This window comes from Halichondria panicea, chromosome 6 (assembly GCF_963675165.1).
Source record: "Halichondria panicea chromosome 6, odHalPani1.1, whole genome shotgun sequence".
NCBI classification, from domain to species: Eukaryota; Metazoa; Porifera; class Demospongiae; order Suberitida; family Halichondriidae; genus Halichondria; species Halichondria panicea.
In genome coordinates, this window is record NC_087382.1 from 7,397,233 (window position 1) to 7,416,518 (window position 19,286).

Below are 19,286 nucleotides of genomic sequence, written 5' to 3' on the forward strand. Positions count from 1 at the left end.
GGAGGTGTATTGTCTCCACTGACTATGTTTGCCTGCAGAGAGTCATCTGAGGGTATCAGTACGATCATGTTACCACTTGTGTCACTGAATGCTGATCTAGGCACAGAGAGGAAAGTGTTGTTTTGGAAAGTGCCCAAGTTGGCAATGCTTGTAATTTCCATGAAGTCTGAGTCCAGGATGCCAATTTCTATAACATCTGAGTTTGTTAGAGTTTGCAAGACTCCAGACATGAGTGTGACACTAGCAGTGGAATTGTCACTAGCGCTATTCTGAATGGTAACACCTGAGACATCTACACTGGAGATATCAATGCTTTCACTGAAGAATAATGTGAGCCTTGCTTGGTTTAGATCAAAGTTGAAATCCAACAACATTGGTGGTACATTGTCTGGAACTAGCTCAATAGCTGCCTGCGCAGAATCAGAAGGTATTGCTACGAGAGAATTTCCTGAACTATCAGTCAGTGCAACAGGTGATATGCTAAGGAAAGTGTCATTTACAGTAGAGCCGACACGAAGTAGGGACTTTGCTCCATTGATATCAGTTGGTGACAAAGTGACTAGAACAATTCTACCATTATCAATTCGCTCAAAATTGCTGTCAACTAGTGTATACACATTATTGCTTTCACCTGATGTCAAATTCCTCAAATTTTGTAAGGAGATTCCAGTGACATTGAAAGACTGTGGGTCAACGATATCAGAGAAAGTCAGCAGAAGAAGTCCAGAATTAACATCAAGAGTGTATTCATCAAGTTCAATTGGTGTTACATCAGGGTTCACACTTGAAGCAATTAGAGCTTTACCGTCAGTGATGGGAATATTGTCTTGTCCAAATGTATCGTCGACAGTATCGCCTTGGATGGTGATGAAAGTATTGTTGATGGAGATACCAATACCTCCAACAGATTTGATTCCATTCAGGTCTACCTCAGTCAAATCGACTGAAATAAAGTAACCGTCCATAGTGGTAGTAAAGTAGCTTGCAGTTGTGAGGCGATAGAAAGTGTTACCAACACTACTGAAAGCTGATTGAAGGACAATTCCAGTTGGATTGAAGGTCATTACAGATACAACGTCGTTGAAGGTCAGGTCTAGGAATCCAGTCACCATATCTAGGGAGAACTCAACAAGACTTAGTTGAGAAACATCAGCTGAGAACGAAGCATCCTCTGTTTGCATTGGGGACACTGCATTGATAGCGACACCACCTACATCTGTAACTGCTCCGCTGGATATAACCACATAGGTATTGGACGAATCTGTAGCGATATTCGGGTTGGTTTTCAGAGCTATAATCTCATTTGATCCAAGAGCAATTGTAACCCTGTGTACTGTTGAGATGTCACTGCTAATCACTATTGATGTAGAGAGAGGCACAGCACCAATTCCAGACATTGATCCAGCAATAGAAATTCCGGCAAGATTGATATTTTCAATGCCAATAGGCTCATCGAAGACAAGCGTTATTGTATCAGCATTTAAATCTACTTCGCTACCAATGAAAGTTGGTGGAATCTGGTCTGAAACGAAACCTCCATTCATTGCATCGATGGTCATCACTGGATTTGATTGGCGAGCCAGATCATTTATGGTATTCTCGGCAATTGATATGTAGGTATCAACAATAGAAGTTGCTAAGTTCAAGTTCTTAATGGCATTAGAATCAGTAGCTGATAGAGTCACAGAGACAATTCTTCCTGAACCACTTGTGGTAGTACTATCTGTGAGAGTGTATTGCTCAGTTCCATTGGGAGCATTTAACAAAGTTATTCCAGATGCTACCAGGGTACTAGAATCAACTGCTTCTGAGAATGTTAGATCGAGAGTATTGCTATCGAGATTAAGAGCAAAATTTCGGAGTTCTGGATCTTGATTATCCACAACAAAGTCACTTACAATTGTTTCGGGATCTTCGTTGGTTGCACTGTTTACATTACCAGAGGGATCTTCAACAGCACCAGGAGTGAGTGCCACATAACAGTTACCTCTCCAAGTACACAGATCTTGGTCAACTTGAAGGGCTGTTACGTCTCTCTCATTCAATTGAATACTGACAGAGTTTTCACTAACTGAGGCTTCCCCTCCTGTTAGAGTGTAGTTGCTGATTGCATCAGCCACAGAAAAGAGAGAGAGGAGCTGAATGTTTGTCGGATCAAATGTAGAGATGTTTAGAGGTTCACTAAACAGAAGTTCAAGTACCCCAAGTTGAATATCAAATGATGTGAAACCAACTAACTGAGGAGCAACAGAGTCTTGCAGATACATTGTGACCTGTATTGACTGATTGAGAGACCCAATATTAAAAACATCCCTGAATGCATCTGCACTATGGTAGAGAAAGCAGTCATCCACTGAATCACACACATTTTCTCTCTTGATATTGTCAAGGTCAATTGGGTTCAGATTGAAGGACAAACTGTTTATTGTTCCATCAGGATCCACTACAGTGGCGACAAAGTTGTAGAAAGCTGTTGGCATGTCAGCTCTGTTCTGGATTTGGAATCTTAATAGGTCAAAGGAAGACGCCAAAATATTTGAGTCAAATGTAATACTCACAAACCCAGAATTGAGATCTAGTTCAAAAGCAGACAATGCTGGTGCATCCATGCCACTATTCACGGTAGTAGCTTGCAAAGCTGGAACTGCCACCAGTTGATTGTTATTTCTGTCCACTGCAGCTCCAGCACTCACTGCGAGATAGGTGTTGCTAGGACTTGTAGCAATATCCATATTCCTGACGATATTATCCCTAGCTGTTAGAGTTAGCTCAATGCTGATAACTGCTGAGTTGTCAATTGCAGTGATAGGTGTTCTAACATCTGCCAAACCAAACGTTACCACAGGAGAAGGAGAGTCTTGAAGAATGAACTGATCAAGTTGTAGGCTACTAGCAACAATGGGCTCCGAGAATGTTAGAATGATTGCATTTACCCCAGACGAAAGGTCAACATTGTACCTGATCAGCTCAGGTGGCACATCTGTTTCAGGAGTGTACTCCGAGGCCTGAATAGCATTTGTAGTAGCAATAGCAAAGTTCACATGTCCGTCAGTATCTTTGATCAATCCTTCACTCGCTGACAAAAAAGTAGTAGATATGTTTCCAGCAAGGCCTACAACAGATCGAATTCCAAAGAGGTCTTCTTCGTTTGCTGGGACGTAAATTGTTGTAGGTGAGATTTGGATAGCGTCACCACCAACAAATGTATATGATGGAGTTCCAGAAAGAGCAATAGGTTGAGACTGTATTGTGAGGTGAGTAGCATCAAAGGTAGATGCAACAATCTCTTCAGAAAAGTTAATAGTTATGTTTCCATTTCCCAAATTGAAGGTGAATAAGAGCAGTGTTGGGGGTTCAAGGTCCACTAATGGTGGTGATACTGGTAGTGCAAGAGTAGATGGAATTTCCTGTACCATTACTCCAGAAACATCGCCAATAGCATTGTTTTCCAGGCTTAGGAATGTCCTTGTTGTATCAACTCCTATCCCATCAATGGAAAGGATTCCAGCCAAGTCAGAGTTGCTTAGCTGGATGGAAAGTGTATCACTGAAGAGCGTAGGCACAGTACTGGACAATAAGTTGTAGCTTCCACTCATTGAAAGTGTATTATCGGAGATGTTTTGCAGCAAAAGTCTGTTCAGCATCAGAGATGATGGGTCAACAGGCTCAGAGAAGTAGAGGACTACTGCAACAGGTGCTTGATCATCCATTGTATATGCAAATGCAAAAGTATTAAGAACTGGAGGAGTGTTGTCAGGAATTAGAGTCTGAACGTTCACAGGATTTAATGCACCAATGAGGTTCCCACGAATATCTAATATGCTTCCACTATCAAGAATTAAAAATGTATCAGCACTGTTAATACCAATATTTCCAAATGCCTTTAGAGTGTTCAAATCATTCTCTGTTAGCTGTACTGAGAGGATGTTGTCCGAAACTGAAGTGTTAGCAAGTGTCGTGGACATAAAGATGTTGACTGGAGTGATTGCATCATCCTGCAGTGTGATACGACTTAAATTGGCAAGAATAGATTCAGAAAATGTGACTTCAATTAGGCCATTGTTTGTATCTAGAAGCCACTGAAGCAGAATTGGAGGTGACAAATCTTCGGTGATTTTCGGCTCAACAATAACTTCTGAGAATCGGTTGCCAAGAATATCTCTGATGAAACCTTGTCCTACAGAAATGGACACTCTGTCGAGTCCAGCTGAATTGATGGTGTCTATGTCAGATGAAGGAATCATTAGGCCAATCAATCTTCCATTTTGAGAGGTATTTGTTGTAGTTCTAGAGTCTAGCTCCAGTATTGTCTCTCCAGTGTCAGTTGCAATGATAGTTACAGCAGATGTATTGAGCGTATTGATCATAGCGACCTCGTCAAACAGGATAGATAAGAAACCATTATTGAGATCCAAACTTGTATCAACAATTCTCGGGCCAGAAGTATCATTAACAAGATTATCAGCAATACGTGTTGTAACGTTGGCACCAACAGTTGAGCTAAGCAAGAAGCCAGAGTAGTCTGTAACACCAGTGATGTCAAGTGTTATATAAGAGGTGTCTGGTCCACCAATTGCAGGATTTAATTTTAGTGTATTCAAGTCTTCGTCAGATAGGCGAATTTCAATGTTCGATGATCCTGGTGGAACACTCACAATTGGAGATGGATTGATGGGATTGGGTATCAGCACGGATGATGTCAGGTTGGTTATGGCATCATGAATTGTGAATCGACTCTGGAATCCAGTTGGATCAATGCTCTCAGAGAGTTCAATCACTAGAGTTCCTTCATCAAGATCAAGATTCACAGCCAGTAGCTCTGGAGGTGTAACATCAGGTGTTAGTTGAGAGACCATTAGAGCATCATTTGTTGAAATAGGAATGACCGAGTTATTTCCAGTATCTCTTATAGCACCACGCAGCAAGGATATGAAAGTGTTGAGCTCACTGGTTCCGAGCAGAATCTGCATTTTTATACCATTGATGTCAGTTTCAGTGAGATTGATTCTGATGATTGTGAAAGGAGAAATTCTTGTAGCAGCTCCTCCTGTCAATTGATATGTGTTGATAACTGGATCGGAATCATTTGAAACTGATTGCAGGATAACGTACTGTGGAGTGTAAGAATCTGGTTCCATTATTTCAGAGAAATATAAAGTAAGAGTGCTGCTCTCAATAGAAAGTGTGAAGTTGTTGAGTACTGGTGGTATCATGTCTCCAATAAATTGTGTTGCTTGTAGAGCAGGGATACCAATTGCAATGACACCCAAGTTGTTGAAATCTTCAGCAATAGTGTTGGTGATGGAGATGAACGTGTTGTCAACGGATGTGGCTACATCAGACTGAAGCTGCAATTGTACAACATCCCTTTGCAGTAGAGGCAGAGCCATTACAGACCCATCATTACTGGTAGTTGTACCCCCTGTCAGTGTGTAAGAATTTGTTCCAGATGAATCACCATGTAGAGTGATAGCAGTGGGGTCAAAAGTGGATGCAAATACCACATCATTGAATGTTAATGTGAGAACATTAGAGTTCATATCAAGACTGAAATCAGTGAGGAGAGCCGTAGACTGATCCAATTGGAATGATCCAACTTGTTCAATAGCTGATGCTGTTAGGTTGTTACCGCTAAAGTCAGCTACTGCACCATCTGCAAATACAACATAACTACTTGCTTGAGAGTTGGCAATGTCTGAGCTGCTTTGAAGACTAACCACATCTTCATCGGCCAGTCTAATCCTTAGTGTTGTAAGCAAATCATCTTCTGAATTGAAGGATACAGTACCACCAGTTAATGTGTATGAGGTACTTGCTATTGACGAAGAAGAGTAAACAGTGACTAAGTGAGGATTAAAGCTGAATGGATCAACAGGTTCACTGAATTTCACGTCAAGAGCTAGAATATTGAAGTCAAGCAGTGGTACGGCAGTCACTATCGGTGAGATTGTATCAATACCAACAAAGGTGGCTTGAAGTGGATTGACTCCATTACGGCGGACTGGTGAAGGATTAGTTGGAAATACAAAGTCTAAAGCAGCTCCCAAAGAATGGACAAGATATGTGTTTTCTGTCGATTTAGCAAGGCCTCTGCTAGCCTGCAACATTCGAACATCAACTTCCTCGAGATTAACACTTACTACATCATTTGCAGTAAAAAGAGTCGGTGTTTGCAATTGATAAGACATTGTTGCATTGAATGAGTCTTGGATAGAGAAGCTGGGAATAGTCACAGAAGATACTGGCTCATCAAACATCAGAACCAGTTGTTCAGTATCCAAAAACAGGCTGAAGCTAATTAACATTGGTCCGGTTCGATCACTAACAAACCTAAATGGGAAAGCCAACGGGTCCTGTGCACTTATTACAAACTCCTGCACTGGATTACCAGCAAAGTCAGTTGCAAAGCTTGATGTAAACTGAGGCACACAGTTACCTCTGCCACTACACAACCCAGGATCTCGTTTGATGTTATTGAGATCAAACTGACTTAGTTGGATTTGCAGTGCTGGTGAAGAGCTACTCAATACAGTTCCATTGGTTAGGGATAAAAGGGGTACAGGATTCAGTGAAGAGTCTCCATTGAAGAGGAATGACGTGAACCGGATCGATCCACGATATAAAGTCTCAGTAAATCTCAAGGTGAAAGTGCCAGCATCAAGGTCAAATTCTGTATATCCAATCATCTGTGGAGCATTGAAGTCCATTCCAATTTCACTAGCTTGCAGAGAATTGAGATCATCTATTTGCTCAGAAAAGTTGTTGAGTTCATCGGCAATCAAACCTGTTTCATAGGAGAGGTAGCAATCGATAGTAGTGTTACAAATCTCAGCACCCTTGATACCGTTGAGATCATCTTCAGACAGGAAAAATGCAAGTACTGTGCCATCACTAGATAGTATAGACGTACTAGTAGAGGTTAAAGAGTAGCTTTTGTCTGAATTGACATCACTAAGAGTCAGAAAAGTAGCGTTGAATGTTGTTGGCACTACTACTTCATCAAAATGTAGAGAGAAGTTACCGCTATTAATGTCTATGGTGAAAGCAACTACTACAGGTCCTCTTGTATCAGGTAGCACGGCAAAGGCACTGTGAAAAGCAGTTGTTGGGATTGCGACAACTCTGTTACCAGATGTATCATTGACTGTGCTCTCTGTAATGCTGATGTATGTGTTGGTGAAATCGAAAGCAAATACACCTAGTTGGGATTGCTCCTTCAAGAAGATTATATCAGCTGCTACAGGAGTGAATTCAATCACAGCTGTATTTACAAGTGGGTATGATCCATCACTTAGAGACAGGTATATGTCAGAGCCATTGAACAGTGTGATCTCAGTTGGGTCGAATGTGGTGATATTGATAGCTTCAGAAAATGTAAGGAATATTACAGATTTGGATAAGTCTACTGCAAACTGTAAAAGTCTTGGTCTGCTGTTGTCAATTTCAACGGTGACAGCTCTGAAGGCATTCACAGGTTCCAATGCTTGAACTGGATTATTACTGAAGTCGGTGGCGAATGAAGCATTTAGAGAGAGGTAAGTATTGTCAGAGATTGTACCTAGCATGTCATTGGCCTTTATTTGACTGGCATCCATTCCAATGAGATGTATATCAAGTATACGTCCTCTGGGAGTGAGTACAGTACTGGAATTGGTCAGTCTATAGCTAGAAGATGGATTAGCAGAAGCCATATTCTGTAGGGTGATGCCTGGTAGGTACACTGAAGTTGGGTCAAGGACCTCATCAAATGTAAGTGAGAGGATCTCTGTACTTAGGTCAATTGAGAAGCCGAGTAGCACTGGAAAGGTTTCGTCAGGTAGGACAATTCCCCTGGAAGCAAATATAGTTGTTTTGGTCACATTAAAACCATTCAGATCTGTAGCTGAGCCAGGTGATAGAGCCAGGAATGTTGTAGAGGGGCCAGTAGCAAGATTAGGCTGAGACTTGATTCCATCTTCATCTGAAGGTCCAAGTTGTACAGTAGCTATATTGTCAACAACAAGCATCACCAGCGTGCTATTGAAGAGTGTATGGTTAGCAGTTGGGTTGACTGGATCATTGATGAATATCAAGCCAGTTGGATCAAAGGAGCCAACAAACTCATCGAAGGTTATTTGAAGTAATCCTGTGTTGAGGTCAAGACGGAATGAATCGATGCCAGGTGGTACTACATCAGGAGTAAACGTTGAGACTTGCAGAGCATCAGCGATAGCGATTTCAACATTTGCTCGGCCTTCAACAGCATCTTCCACGACATTCATTCCCAAGCTTATGTAAGTATCATCTGCGGAATTAACAATGGATTCGCTAAGTTTCAAGTCATTAGTTGTAGCAACGGCCAGATCAATGACAATCACAGCTCCATCAGGACTGTTTGTTGTGCTACCAGTAGTCAGCGATATTTGACCCATTGTGATACCCGGTCCACTCACGATGGAAATTTGAGCTAGGGCGAGAGGTGATGCCCTAACAGGCTTTGACCAGGTTAAACTGAGGGTAGATGCACCTACATCAAGGTCGAAGCTGGACAGTGATGGTGGATCGATGTCCAAGGACACAGAGCTAGCCATATAGGAATCTGTGGTACTTCTTTGCCTTACAGGGTTGTTATTGAGGTCATTTACAGCAAGAATACTGATGGAAACAAAAGTGTTGCCAGGATCACTGCCAAAGCTGCTAGAAAAAATTTGAAGCTGATCCACCTGAAGTCGAATTTCTAGCAGATCCGAAACGTCAGTACTAACAAGGGAGCTGTTAGCATAAAGAACCAGAAATTCTGTCTGACCATCATTCACATTATTGCGATTTTGTATGCGAACTTGAGTTGGATCAAAGCTAAGAGGATCAACAACTTCTGAGAATTGGAGAGAAGCTATTCCACTGTTTCTGTCAAGTATAAAGTCGTCGAGTGTAGGACGAGTTGTATCTGGTGTGAAAAATGTCGCACGAGTAGCATTTCCATTTACGATTGGTATTAGCTCATTACCAGAAAAGTCAGATCCGGTTGTAGAAATAGCTGTGATGTACGTATTTCCCGATGATGTCCCAACATTTCTCAGTGATTTGATACCATTTAGATCTAGTGGTCCCAAGGATATCCTTACATCACTAGTTACACTTGAAATAGTGCTGTCAGTTGTAAGCTGGTAGGTAGAACCAGGTATTGCTAGTGGAGCACTTTGTAATGTGATACCAGTGATGTCAACAGTAGATGGATCAATAAGGTCTGTGAATGAGAGAATGAGTGTTGCCGCATTCAGATCGAGATTGAATCCAGTCAACTCAGGGCCTTCCATATCGAAAACAACATTTGATGCCCTCAATGCCTTACCGTCAGTGATTGGAACATTGTCAACTCCATCAGGAGTATCAATGGTACTTGCAAGAAGAGTGAGATAGGTGTTATCGGTCCTCGTACCAAACTGGTTGTTTTCTCTGATGGCTTGGGCATCATTGTTGAGGTTTATGACCACTACAAATCCAGACGTGCTAGATGGTATCACATTACTCTCAGTTGTGAGTCGGAAGAATTGAGAGACAGTTCGAGTTCTATTTGCCTGAATCGTTATTCCAGTTGGATCGAATGTGTTTGGATCTACAATGTCATCAAAGGTCAAGAACAGCATATTAGTTCGAAGGTTCAGAACAAAGGATATGATTTGTGGTGGAGTAGTATCAACAGTCAGAGAAGATACAAGTAGAGATTCCATTAGTACCAGTGTGTTACTAGCAGTATCACTAATAGCTCCTGGGTTTACAATCAACACAGTGTTTTCTAGATCTGTGGCGAGCATTAGGTTTGATTTGATTGCTGTTATATCTTGAGGCAAAAGAAGGATGTCAATGGTTACATCAGAACCAACAGTTACAATAGTTCCATTGGCACCTGTCAAGCTGTAGGTTGGTGCTAGGGCAGCTGTAGTGAGAACAATTGATGAATAGTCGATATTATCAATATCAATTGGCTCATTCAATACCAGTCGCAAGATATCAGAATTTAGATCAAGGCTGAACGATTCAACACTGGGAGGTTGCGTATCTGGCATGAAGTTCAAAGCAGGTAGAGCATCTTCACTTGTAATCGTATTCACTCTATTAGGCACATTAGCCAAATCGCGTGTTGCAGATGCATCAATAGTGATATAGGTGTCAGTAACAGAGCTGATGAAACCAGAAGATTTCAAGTTGTTAAGGTCAGCATCAGAGATGTCTATAACTATTTCATTACCATCTTGGCTACTTGTAGAGCTAGTCGTCAGTCTATATGACACTGATGAGTTTCTGCTGTCCTGTAGTGCTATACCTGATACCCTGAATGACTCGGCTGAAACAGGTTCTGAGAAAGTGAGTGCTAGTGTGCTTGTGTCGATATTTAGTGAGAAGTTAGTAAGAGATGGAGCAATTTCGTCAGAAATAAATTCATCCACTAGAATACCATTATTCTCGGAGTCCATGTTGTTACCAGCTATGTCCATAAATGCTATAGAGGCCATTCTTACAAAGCAATTTCCTCTAGTACTACACAGCAAGGCATTGAGACGTATTGCAGCCATGTCGTTGACAGTAAGTTGCACAGATACTGTTAGTCCATTTACTGCAGTCGTAGTGTATCCTCCTGTTAGGGTGTATGTTGCATCAGCACCCAGATCAGTGTTCAGGGACTGCAGTGTTACTCCTGTTGGGGTGAAGGAATTCGTCAGAATAGTCTCAGAAAAGGAGAATGATGCTATTGCATTGCCTCTATCGAATGATAAGAACCTTCTCAGTACAGGACGTGAGTTGTCTCTAGTAAACTCAGAGGGTACCAGACCAACAGATATATTAATTGCCTGTTCCCCAAAGATATCTCTGACTACACCATCAGAATGAGTAAGGAAACATGATGTCTCGGTAGTACATATATCTCGAGACTTGAGGGTATTCAAGTCATTGGTGATACTGATAACAGGTGAAGTGAAGTCATCAACTCTGATGACAATACTGGACAATAGTGTGAAGTTAGCTGTGGGGTTTGTGGCAGCATTCTGGAGAGTTATAGCTCCGACATTAACAGTATTTTCATCGATGGGTTCACTTGAAATTAGAATCAAGAAGCCAGCATTCATATCAATAGTAAACGATGAGATAGCCGGTGGTAGGATATCGGGAACTACATTTGTAGCTTGAATAGCATCATCAAATGGAATGGAGACTACACTAAAGCCATCAGAATCCATTGCAACTCCAGACTGCACTAAAATGTAAGTGTCTTCTTTGGTTGTAGCAATACCAGGCAACTGTTGCAGTCTTGCCTTGTCGGCCATTATAACTGTCAACTGGATTATACTACCACTGGTGATAGTAATGAGTGGAGTGTTTGAATCAAAGCTAAATCGTGTGGCAGTAGATGAGGCAGCACTTAGAAGGGTGACAAAATTGATATCGAAGGAGCCAATAAGAACAGTCTCAGAGAAGGTTAGAGTTAGAATGTCAGATCCATTGAGACTCAATTCGAATGCAAGTAGCGTAGGACTTCTACTGTCCACAGTAAAATTTACTGGTGGCATAGCTTCTGCTGGTACAATTGGTAGTACAGACAGCCCATTCTCATCAGCTGCAAAACCCCTCTGTATTGTAAGGAAGGTGTCAGTAATGGAAGTTGCTAATCCAGGCTGAGCTTGTATCCTTTCAACGTCTTCATCAGTAAGCAACAACAGGTACCTAGTCTCATTTATGTGTAGAGCTGTTCCACCAGTGAGGCTGTAGCCAGCATTAGATCCTATTGAGCTAATCAGACTTAGTGTTGTGAAGTCAAATGAGTCCGTTAGTAACAAATCAGTAAATTCTGCAGTGATAGACCGGGTGTCCAAGTTGAGGCTAAAGTTCCTCAGTTCTGGTGGTTTAAGAACTCTGGTTTCTCCAGTAACTTGTGTGGCATTTTCACTTGAGATGGCAACTACTGGCAAGCCTTGAGCATCACTAGCAGCAGTACTGGGGAATGATAAGTATGTTGTGTTGAGTATTCGATCATGTAATGTGGACCCAAGCAAGAAGAAGAGATCAGAATTTGGACCATCATCACTAAGGGGGATGGTAATCACTGTGCCGTGGATTTGAGGAACAGGGGATGAAGTAAGTTGATAGTCTTGAACAGTGGGTGATGTGAGAGAGCTTTCACTACTGATTGTGAATTGTGTTTCTTCGACTGTCCGTGCATCAATTGCTTCATTGAAGGTGAGTGAAAGTGAGACCCTGCCATTCAAAGGTCCAAATGAGAATGATACTAACTCAGGTCTAACAATATCCGTTGTTAGAGACGTAACTTGTATTCCATTTCCATCAAGAGTTGGTTCAACAAGATTATTGAAAGGATCCATGATTACCACACTGGAAACGGTCATGTATGTGTTTGACCTTGCTGTCCCTGTGTCTTGAGCTGCCTTGATACCATTTAAGTCATCAGTTGTAAGATTCACAAGCAAAGATCTGGATCCAGTCAACAATGAAATAGAATATGGTGAGAGAGTGTAACTGTAAACAGCTGTTGGAGAATTCTGGATTGTGATACCTGCAGAATCGAATGATTCTTGAAGGATGGCTTCTGAGAACTCAAGAGAGATGGTCCCTGCATTCATGTCAAGATCATAAGCTACCAGTACAGGGCCAGTTCTATCAGGGATGAATACATCAGCTCTTGTTAATGCTTCTGCAATTCTGTTATTGAAGATGTCAGAAACTAAACCAGAATCGAAAGATACAAAGTCACACTGTCGTCCAAAGGCAAATTCCAAAAGGGATAATAGTTCATTAGCAAGCAATGATATTGTGATTGTGGTACTATTTATCTGAGACACACTGCCTTGAGTTACGTTGAAAACACGCTGGGAATTTTCAGAGCATCTGAGTTTTAAAGCAGTTGGGTCAGCACTTGATTCTAGCACAGGTTCGTCAAATATAAACACTAGCTCTCCAGTGTTAAAATCCAAAGAGAGTTGTTCCAACAATGGAGAGGAAGAATCAGGGATAACACTGGCAGCAAGCGCATCAGTTGTTGAAATTCCAATCAGTGGAAGACCACTGCTATCAACTGTGATGTCAGAGTCAAGTACTACGAATGTTGATCCAACTTGACCAAATAATGGATGCAACTTGAGCTCAATAATGTCTATCTGAATCAAATCGAATGTGATGGTGCTGGAGAGATTGTTCACCATGTTGAGTGAAGGAATCATACTTAGGCTAGTAAATGTGAATGCCTCACCAGAAGAGTCACCAGTTTGCAATGCAATGCTGCTGGGATCAAACAAAACTGTATCTACAACTTCACTGAATGTTAAAACAATTCTTCCACTATTCAAGTCCAGTGTGAAAGCATTGACTGTTGGCCTTGTTAGATCACCACCGAAAGCAGTAGCATTGATTGCAGTCATGCCGGAGATGAGATTTACTCCATTGCTTCCAAAGTCTGCTAGTGCTATTGGAGTTACACTAAGGTACACATTTGTAATATCTGTAGCAAGGCCATTCATCTGCTTGAGCATGTCAGTATCTATACCTGAGAGTATGATGTTAAGCTCAAAAATGGAGGTGGTAGATTGAGAAGCTACACCACCACTAAGTGTGATACTCATGATTTCTAGGCCCGTGACATTTGGTGAATTCTGTAGTGTGATGCCTGAGGGGTTGTAAGATGATGGATCAAGTGGCTCATCAGCAAGTACAGTTAGAATATTGCTTGTCAAGTTCAGTGTGAAGGCGAGAATGTTGGGAGGTGTCTGATCTTGAATAAACGTGGTAGCTTGAATAGCTGGGAATACAGTGGCAGACACTGATCCACCACTAGAGCGCATTGTGACTGTACCATCAGCAGCAATGAATGTGTCAGAAATTCCCGTAGCCAATCCTAGTCGATATTTCAGTTGTTCTAGGTCAGGTCTGACAATTGTTGCATTTATCACAAAGCCAAGTGAGTCAGTTGAGAGAAGAATGCCACCTGTCAGGGTGTAAGATTGACTTGGGAAAGTAGCTGTATTCTGTACGGTGATTCCCACTGGGTTGAATTCAGTTGGGATGATAATGTCATCATACGTTAACAGAAGGTTACCAGTCTCCATGTTGATGACAAAGCCAGCTAGCCTTGGATCGTTTGTATCTGGAATGTAAGTACTGGGTCTGATAGGAGATTCACCACTAACAGCGTTGCCTGCAGCATCAAAGAATGCGTTTGCCTCAAAGGACAAGTAGGTTGTATCAAGGCTCACTGCTAGTGTGTCCATTTGCCTGAGGGTGAACTGATCACTAAAAGATAGAGAGATGGTCAAAAGCAATGGGTTGCTACTCAGCTGTGCACTTCCTTGTGAGAGCTGCAATACGGTACCTCCTGTCTCTTCGGATTGGAGGACAATTCGTGAGTAGTTGACAGATGTTATATCAATGGGCTCGCTGAAACTGAGACTAATCTGCATCAACTCTTGGCTGAATATCTGGAATGAGCCGAATACAGGTACGGTAACATCTTCTGAAAGTTGTGAGACTCTCACTGCATTGACTCCATCCAATCTCTCAATAGCTGGATTTCCTCTGATATCGTCTGCAAGCTCTCCAGTATGAACAAGATAAATAATTGATGAAGCTAGTACAGGATTGCCTTTAATGCTAAGAATGTCAGCTGTGCCAAGTTGTAACAATATTCCAGTGTCATTCGAATTTATTACTTCACCTCCAGTGAGTGTGTATGCAGTTGATGCAACAGGTCCATCTTGTAGAGTTATAGCGGTGGGATCGAGGGACATTAGATTAAACTCTTCATTGAAAAGTAAGTCAAGTACACCAGACTCTAAATCTAGATTGAATGATAGCAGAATTGGCCCAGATACATCTCCAGTGTACATAAGAGGGTAGTGAGCGGAGTCAGGCATTATTGTATTGGCAACAGCAGGAAGAGAGTTTCCAAATGCATCTCTAGCAAAATCACTGGGGAATCGAACATAACAGTCTGTTCTTCTGGTACAGAGGACATCATCTCGTTTGATAGCATCAAGATCACCCTGGAAAAGTTGTATCTCTAGTTCACTGCTACTACCACTTAGTATCTTTCCACCAGAAAGTGTTAGCATGGAGAAATCAGCACCTCCACCAATAGAAGCACTCTGAAATCTTAGCAATGTCAAATCCACAGTGTTCTCATCGATTGTTTCAGAAAATTCAAGCAACATGATTCCAGAATCAATGTCCATGAGTATAAACTGTTCAAATGTAGGAGGAAGAATATCAGACGTGAAGTTGGAAGCGACATGGGGTCCTGATTGGAATACCATATTTCCAGCAGCATCAGTGATGAAACCTGATTGTACACGGGCATAGCAGTTATCCATACGAGTGCATACATCCAGTGCATTGATTCTATCGACATCAAACTGAGTGAGCTGAATGATGATTAATCTTCCAATTGCTCTAGCAGAATCATGTCCGGTGAAAGTATACGAAATGTCAGCAGAAACTTCACTATTCTGAACAGTAAGTTGTGTGAGATTCACAGAGGATGGACTCGGAACCTCATCAAACATGAATGAAACGGTATTGTCAGTGAGATCGATGAAGAAAGCAGTAGCATTTGGTCTGACTACATCTGGGATAAAGTTTGAAATTTGCTGGGAATTTTCCATTGAGATTTCCACTGCTGAATTATTCAAAACATCTTGCACTGTGAGAGAGGTTAAGGCAATAAATGTATCCTCACGACCAATAGCGATTTCAGGGCGGAGATTCAATTCATCCACATCGCGTAATGTAAGAGTGATACGTACACTGGAAAGATCAAATCTCATGAATGTAGATGAAGTAATAGCTACGAAGCTCACAGCTTCTCTTTGAGCATTCTGCAGCATTATCTGCGACACATCGAAGCTGGATTCAACAATTGTCTCTGCAAAGTTCAAAACTAAAATTCCTTCATTCATGTCAAGCTCAAACGATTCTAGCATTGGTCCTCTGTTGTCGGTAATTAAAACGTCAGGAGTGGTAGGTATTGGTTGACCAACTGCTACGTTGCCAGAGAAATCAAATGCTATGTTGTCAGCAACAGTAACAAACGTATTTGTATTATCAGCGCCAAATGACATAGTCTCCCGTAGTGGATTGATGTCGCCATTGATGTCAATGACAACAGTGCTACCACTGGAACTAACTATCGTACTGGCCGAGGTGAGTTGAAAGGATGGGATAAGATTGGAAGTGTTGTAAAGAGACACACCACTAATATTGAAATTGTCGATGTTGATTGCTTCCGAATAATACAAAATGACTTGACCAAAATTCATATTAACTTCAATGGATGTTAGAATAGGAGGCTCAGTGTCTGATATAACTAGTGTTGCCTGCAAAGCTGTAAGTATACCTGTGTTAGGATTTCCACTAACATCTGACACGGAATCGAAGGTGAGATTGATGAAAGAATTGCTCTCATTTGTTCCAAGATTAACGCGAGTTTGAATCTTGTCGAAGTCAGTGAGACTAAGCATCACAGTTACAATGTTGCTATTATCGGTACTTGTGGTGTTAGTAGTATCAAAGACAACAGACTGTGTGGCAGAGAAGGGTGCATTCTGAAACACTACATTCTCAAAGTTAAAGCTGCTCACGTTCACAACTTCATTAAAAGTCAGCACGATTGACCCATTGGTGAGTGATAGTTCAAACGAAGTTAATAGTGGGCTTGTTCTGTCCGGTACTACAATGCTAGCTTGGAGAGCCATTGTAACTGGGATCAGAACTAGGAAGTTAGGGCTGGGAGAGGTATCCTGGACAGCATTACTACCGACATATATGAATGTATTGTTCACATCTGTAGCTAGTTCGAGATTTTGTTGCAGGGCATAGAGATCACCAGAGAGAATGTCGATTACAATTACATCAGAAACTGCACTAGATGCAACCACAGAAAATGAGAGAGTTCTCATAAACTCAGGCAATGAAGGATGGTTTCGAATAACGAATTCATTCACAGTGAAAGGAGAAAACTCTACAACTTCACTGAAAGACAAAATCAAGGTGTTTGCGTCTAGATCAAGTGTGAAGGAATCAAGTGTGGGTGGAATACCATCTGCTGAAACTCTGCTAGCCATTCGTGATGTTATTGCGTCTGCGGGATTGCCAAATGCATCTGTTGCATACGGGCCGGTAGATGAGAGATAAGTATTTGCAGCCGAAAGAGCAAATCCATCGGTAGCTTTAAGTGCATTCAAATCATCGTTATTCAGCTGGAACAAAATGGTGTCATTATTTCCAGATACAACAGAACCACCAGTGAGAACTCTAGATTGAGATGTCATAACATCGGTATCACTGTGAAGAATCAGCGCTGATGACAAAACAGAGTTCTTCAATATCACCTCTGAGAATGAAAGCTGTAATTGACCAACATTCAAGTCGAGATCAAAGCTTGTGAGGGTCGGTGCTGTTACATCAGCAGTGAATTCCTGAGCTTGAACAGCTTCTGGTGTAGATACGTTGCTACCAACATTGTCCACAAATCCACGAGGGGTAATAAAGATGTAAGTGGTTCGAAGAGATGTAGCTACTCCTACTTCTGAATTTATTTCGTTGATATCGTCCTGGCTTAGGGTGACTTGAACTTCCAGTCCACCTGCTGCTTGAGCAGTTGTTCCTCCAGTTAATGTAACAGCCACTGTCCCAGAAGCATCTTGTAGTCGAATAAGGTTAGCCATGTAAGATGTGTGATCAACAAATCCATTGAATCTCATATCAAGGACACCAGTGTTCATGTCAAGAGTGAATGATGAGAGTTGTGTGCCATTGCCACCGCCGATAAAGTTGGAGGCCATGAGAGGTGCACTTCGAGATATCTGCACAATTGGCTCACCATTAAAACTTTGAATTCCCTGGTTGGTCACAGAAAGGAATGTATTATCTCTTGTTGTTGCTATGGTTATTTCTGCTGTAAGTCCACGAAGGGTGGTCGATCCAAGATCTATAATAATTTCCACCCCATTTGGACTAATCACTCTGCTACCCAAAATTGTACCACTGCCAGATCCGTCGGCTTGGCCATGGAATTGGAATGCATCCTCAGAGTAAGTACTGGCATTAGCAACATCGCTAAACGTGAGAGTGAGCAATCCATTGAAGATATCTAGAGTAAAGGCTTCAAGTTCTATGCCACTAGTCAGGTCAGGTGTAAACAGGTTGAAAGGGGGAAGTGCTTGTTGCTCAGAAATTGCTTGAAGAAATAGTCCGGAGTTGTCTGAGAATGTGTTTGAAGCAATTGATAGGAATGTATCAGTGACTGAGTTGGCTACTGTCGTTCCATATTTTAGAGCAACGATGTCTGCAGAATTCAGTGCAATGCTCACAATTGTCTGTTGGTTACGTAGTTGAATGTTTCCTCCAGTAAGGAAGTATTGGTTACTACCAATGGTGTCTGAGGTAAACGAGATTTGAGTGAATTGGATATCATCTGCACGCATAGGCTCATCGAATGTCAGTTCAAGATTATTACTGTCTAGATCAAGATGGTAGCCAATTAACTGTGGTTGTACTGAATCACCGTCATAGCTAGAAACTTGCAGAGTGACCATCTGTGCTGGATTTTCATCTGGAGATAGGTCAGTGATAGTAGATTCCTCCACTGTCAGGTATGTATTTCCTCTGTCCTTAGCAAATGAAGAAGCCTTGATGCCGTTAAGATCGAATTCTGATAGCCGAATATTGACTGTATTACTGAACATAGGAGATAGGATTTCTCCACCAGAGAGTCGATATGAACTGGATGTGGCAGCTGGACCAGACTGGATGATCAAGCCACGGGGCTCAAAACTGCGTGCATCCATAATCTCGTTGAAGGTGAGATCGAGAGTTCCATTGTCAATACTCAAATCAAAAGAGGAGAGAAGTGGTTGTATATTATCTCCAAAATATTCTTCAACAAGCAAGGCTTCTCCATCAGCAATGGGTACAACTGCATTACCAGACATGTCTGCAATTGCAATGGAGCTTAGCATGATGTAACATGTGCCTTGTCTTCCACAAAGGAAGGGGTTGCGTTTCAGACCAATAGCATTCTCAATGGAGAGAGATACAGTTATAGTGATATCATTTGAAGATACTGTTCCACTGGATAGCTGGAGTACGTCAGGAGGGTCAACATTAAATGACTGAATTGTGAGTCCAGAAAAGTCCAAGCTTGTTGTATTAACAACTTCTGAGAATTCTAGGGTGAACCGTGCAAGATTGAGGTCAAAAGATGCAAATCTGACAAGAGTTGGTGACATTGTATCAGGTATGTAGCC

General features: G+C 41.7%; 1 protein-coding gene across 1 annotated transcript in view; it reads right to left on the bottom strand.

Moving 5' to 3' along the window:
• The window catches only part of LOC135337542 (uncharacterized), a 127,513-nt gene that overhangs the window by 32,300 nt on the left and 75,927 nt on the right, over positions 1-19,286 (bottom strand). The window contains exon 3 of the mRNA XM_064533474.1: positions 1-19,286. This exon is cut by the window's left edge and continues 32,300 nt beyond it; it is cut by the window's right edge and continues 73,304 nt beyond it. Within this exon, the coding sequence (XP_064389544.1) occupies positions 1-19,286 (19,286 nt within the window).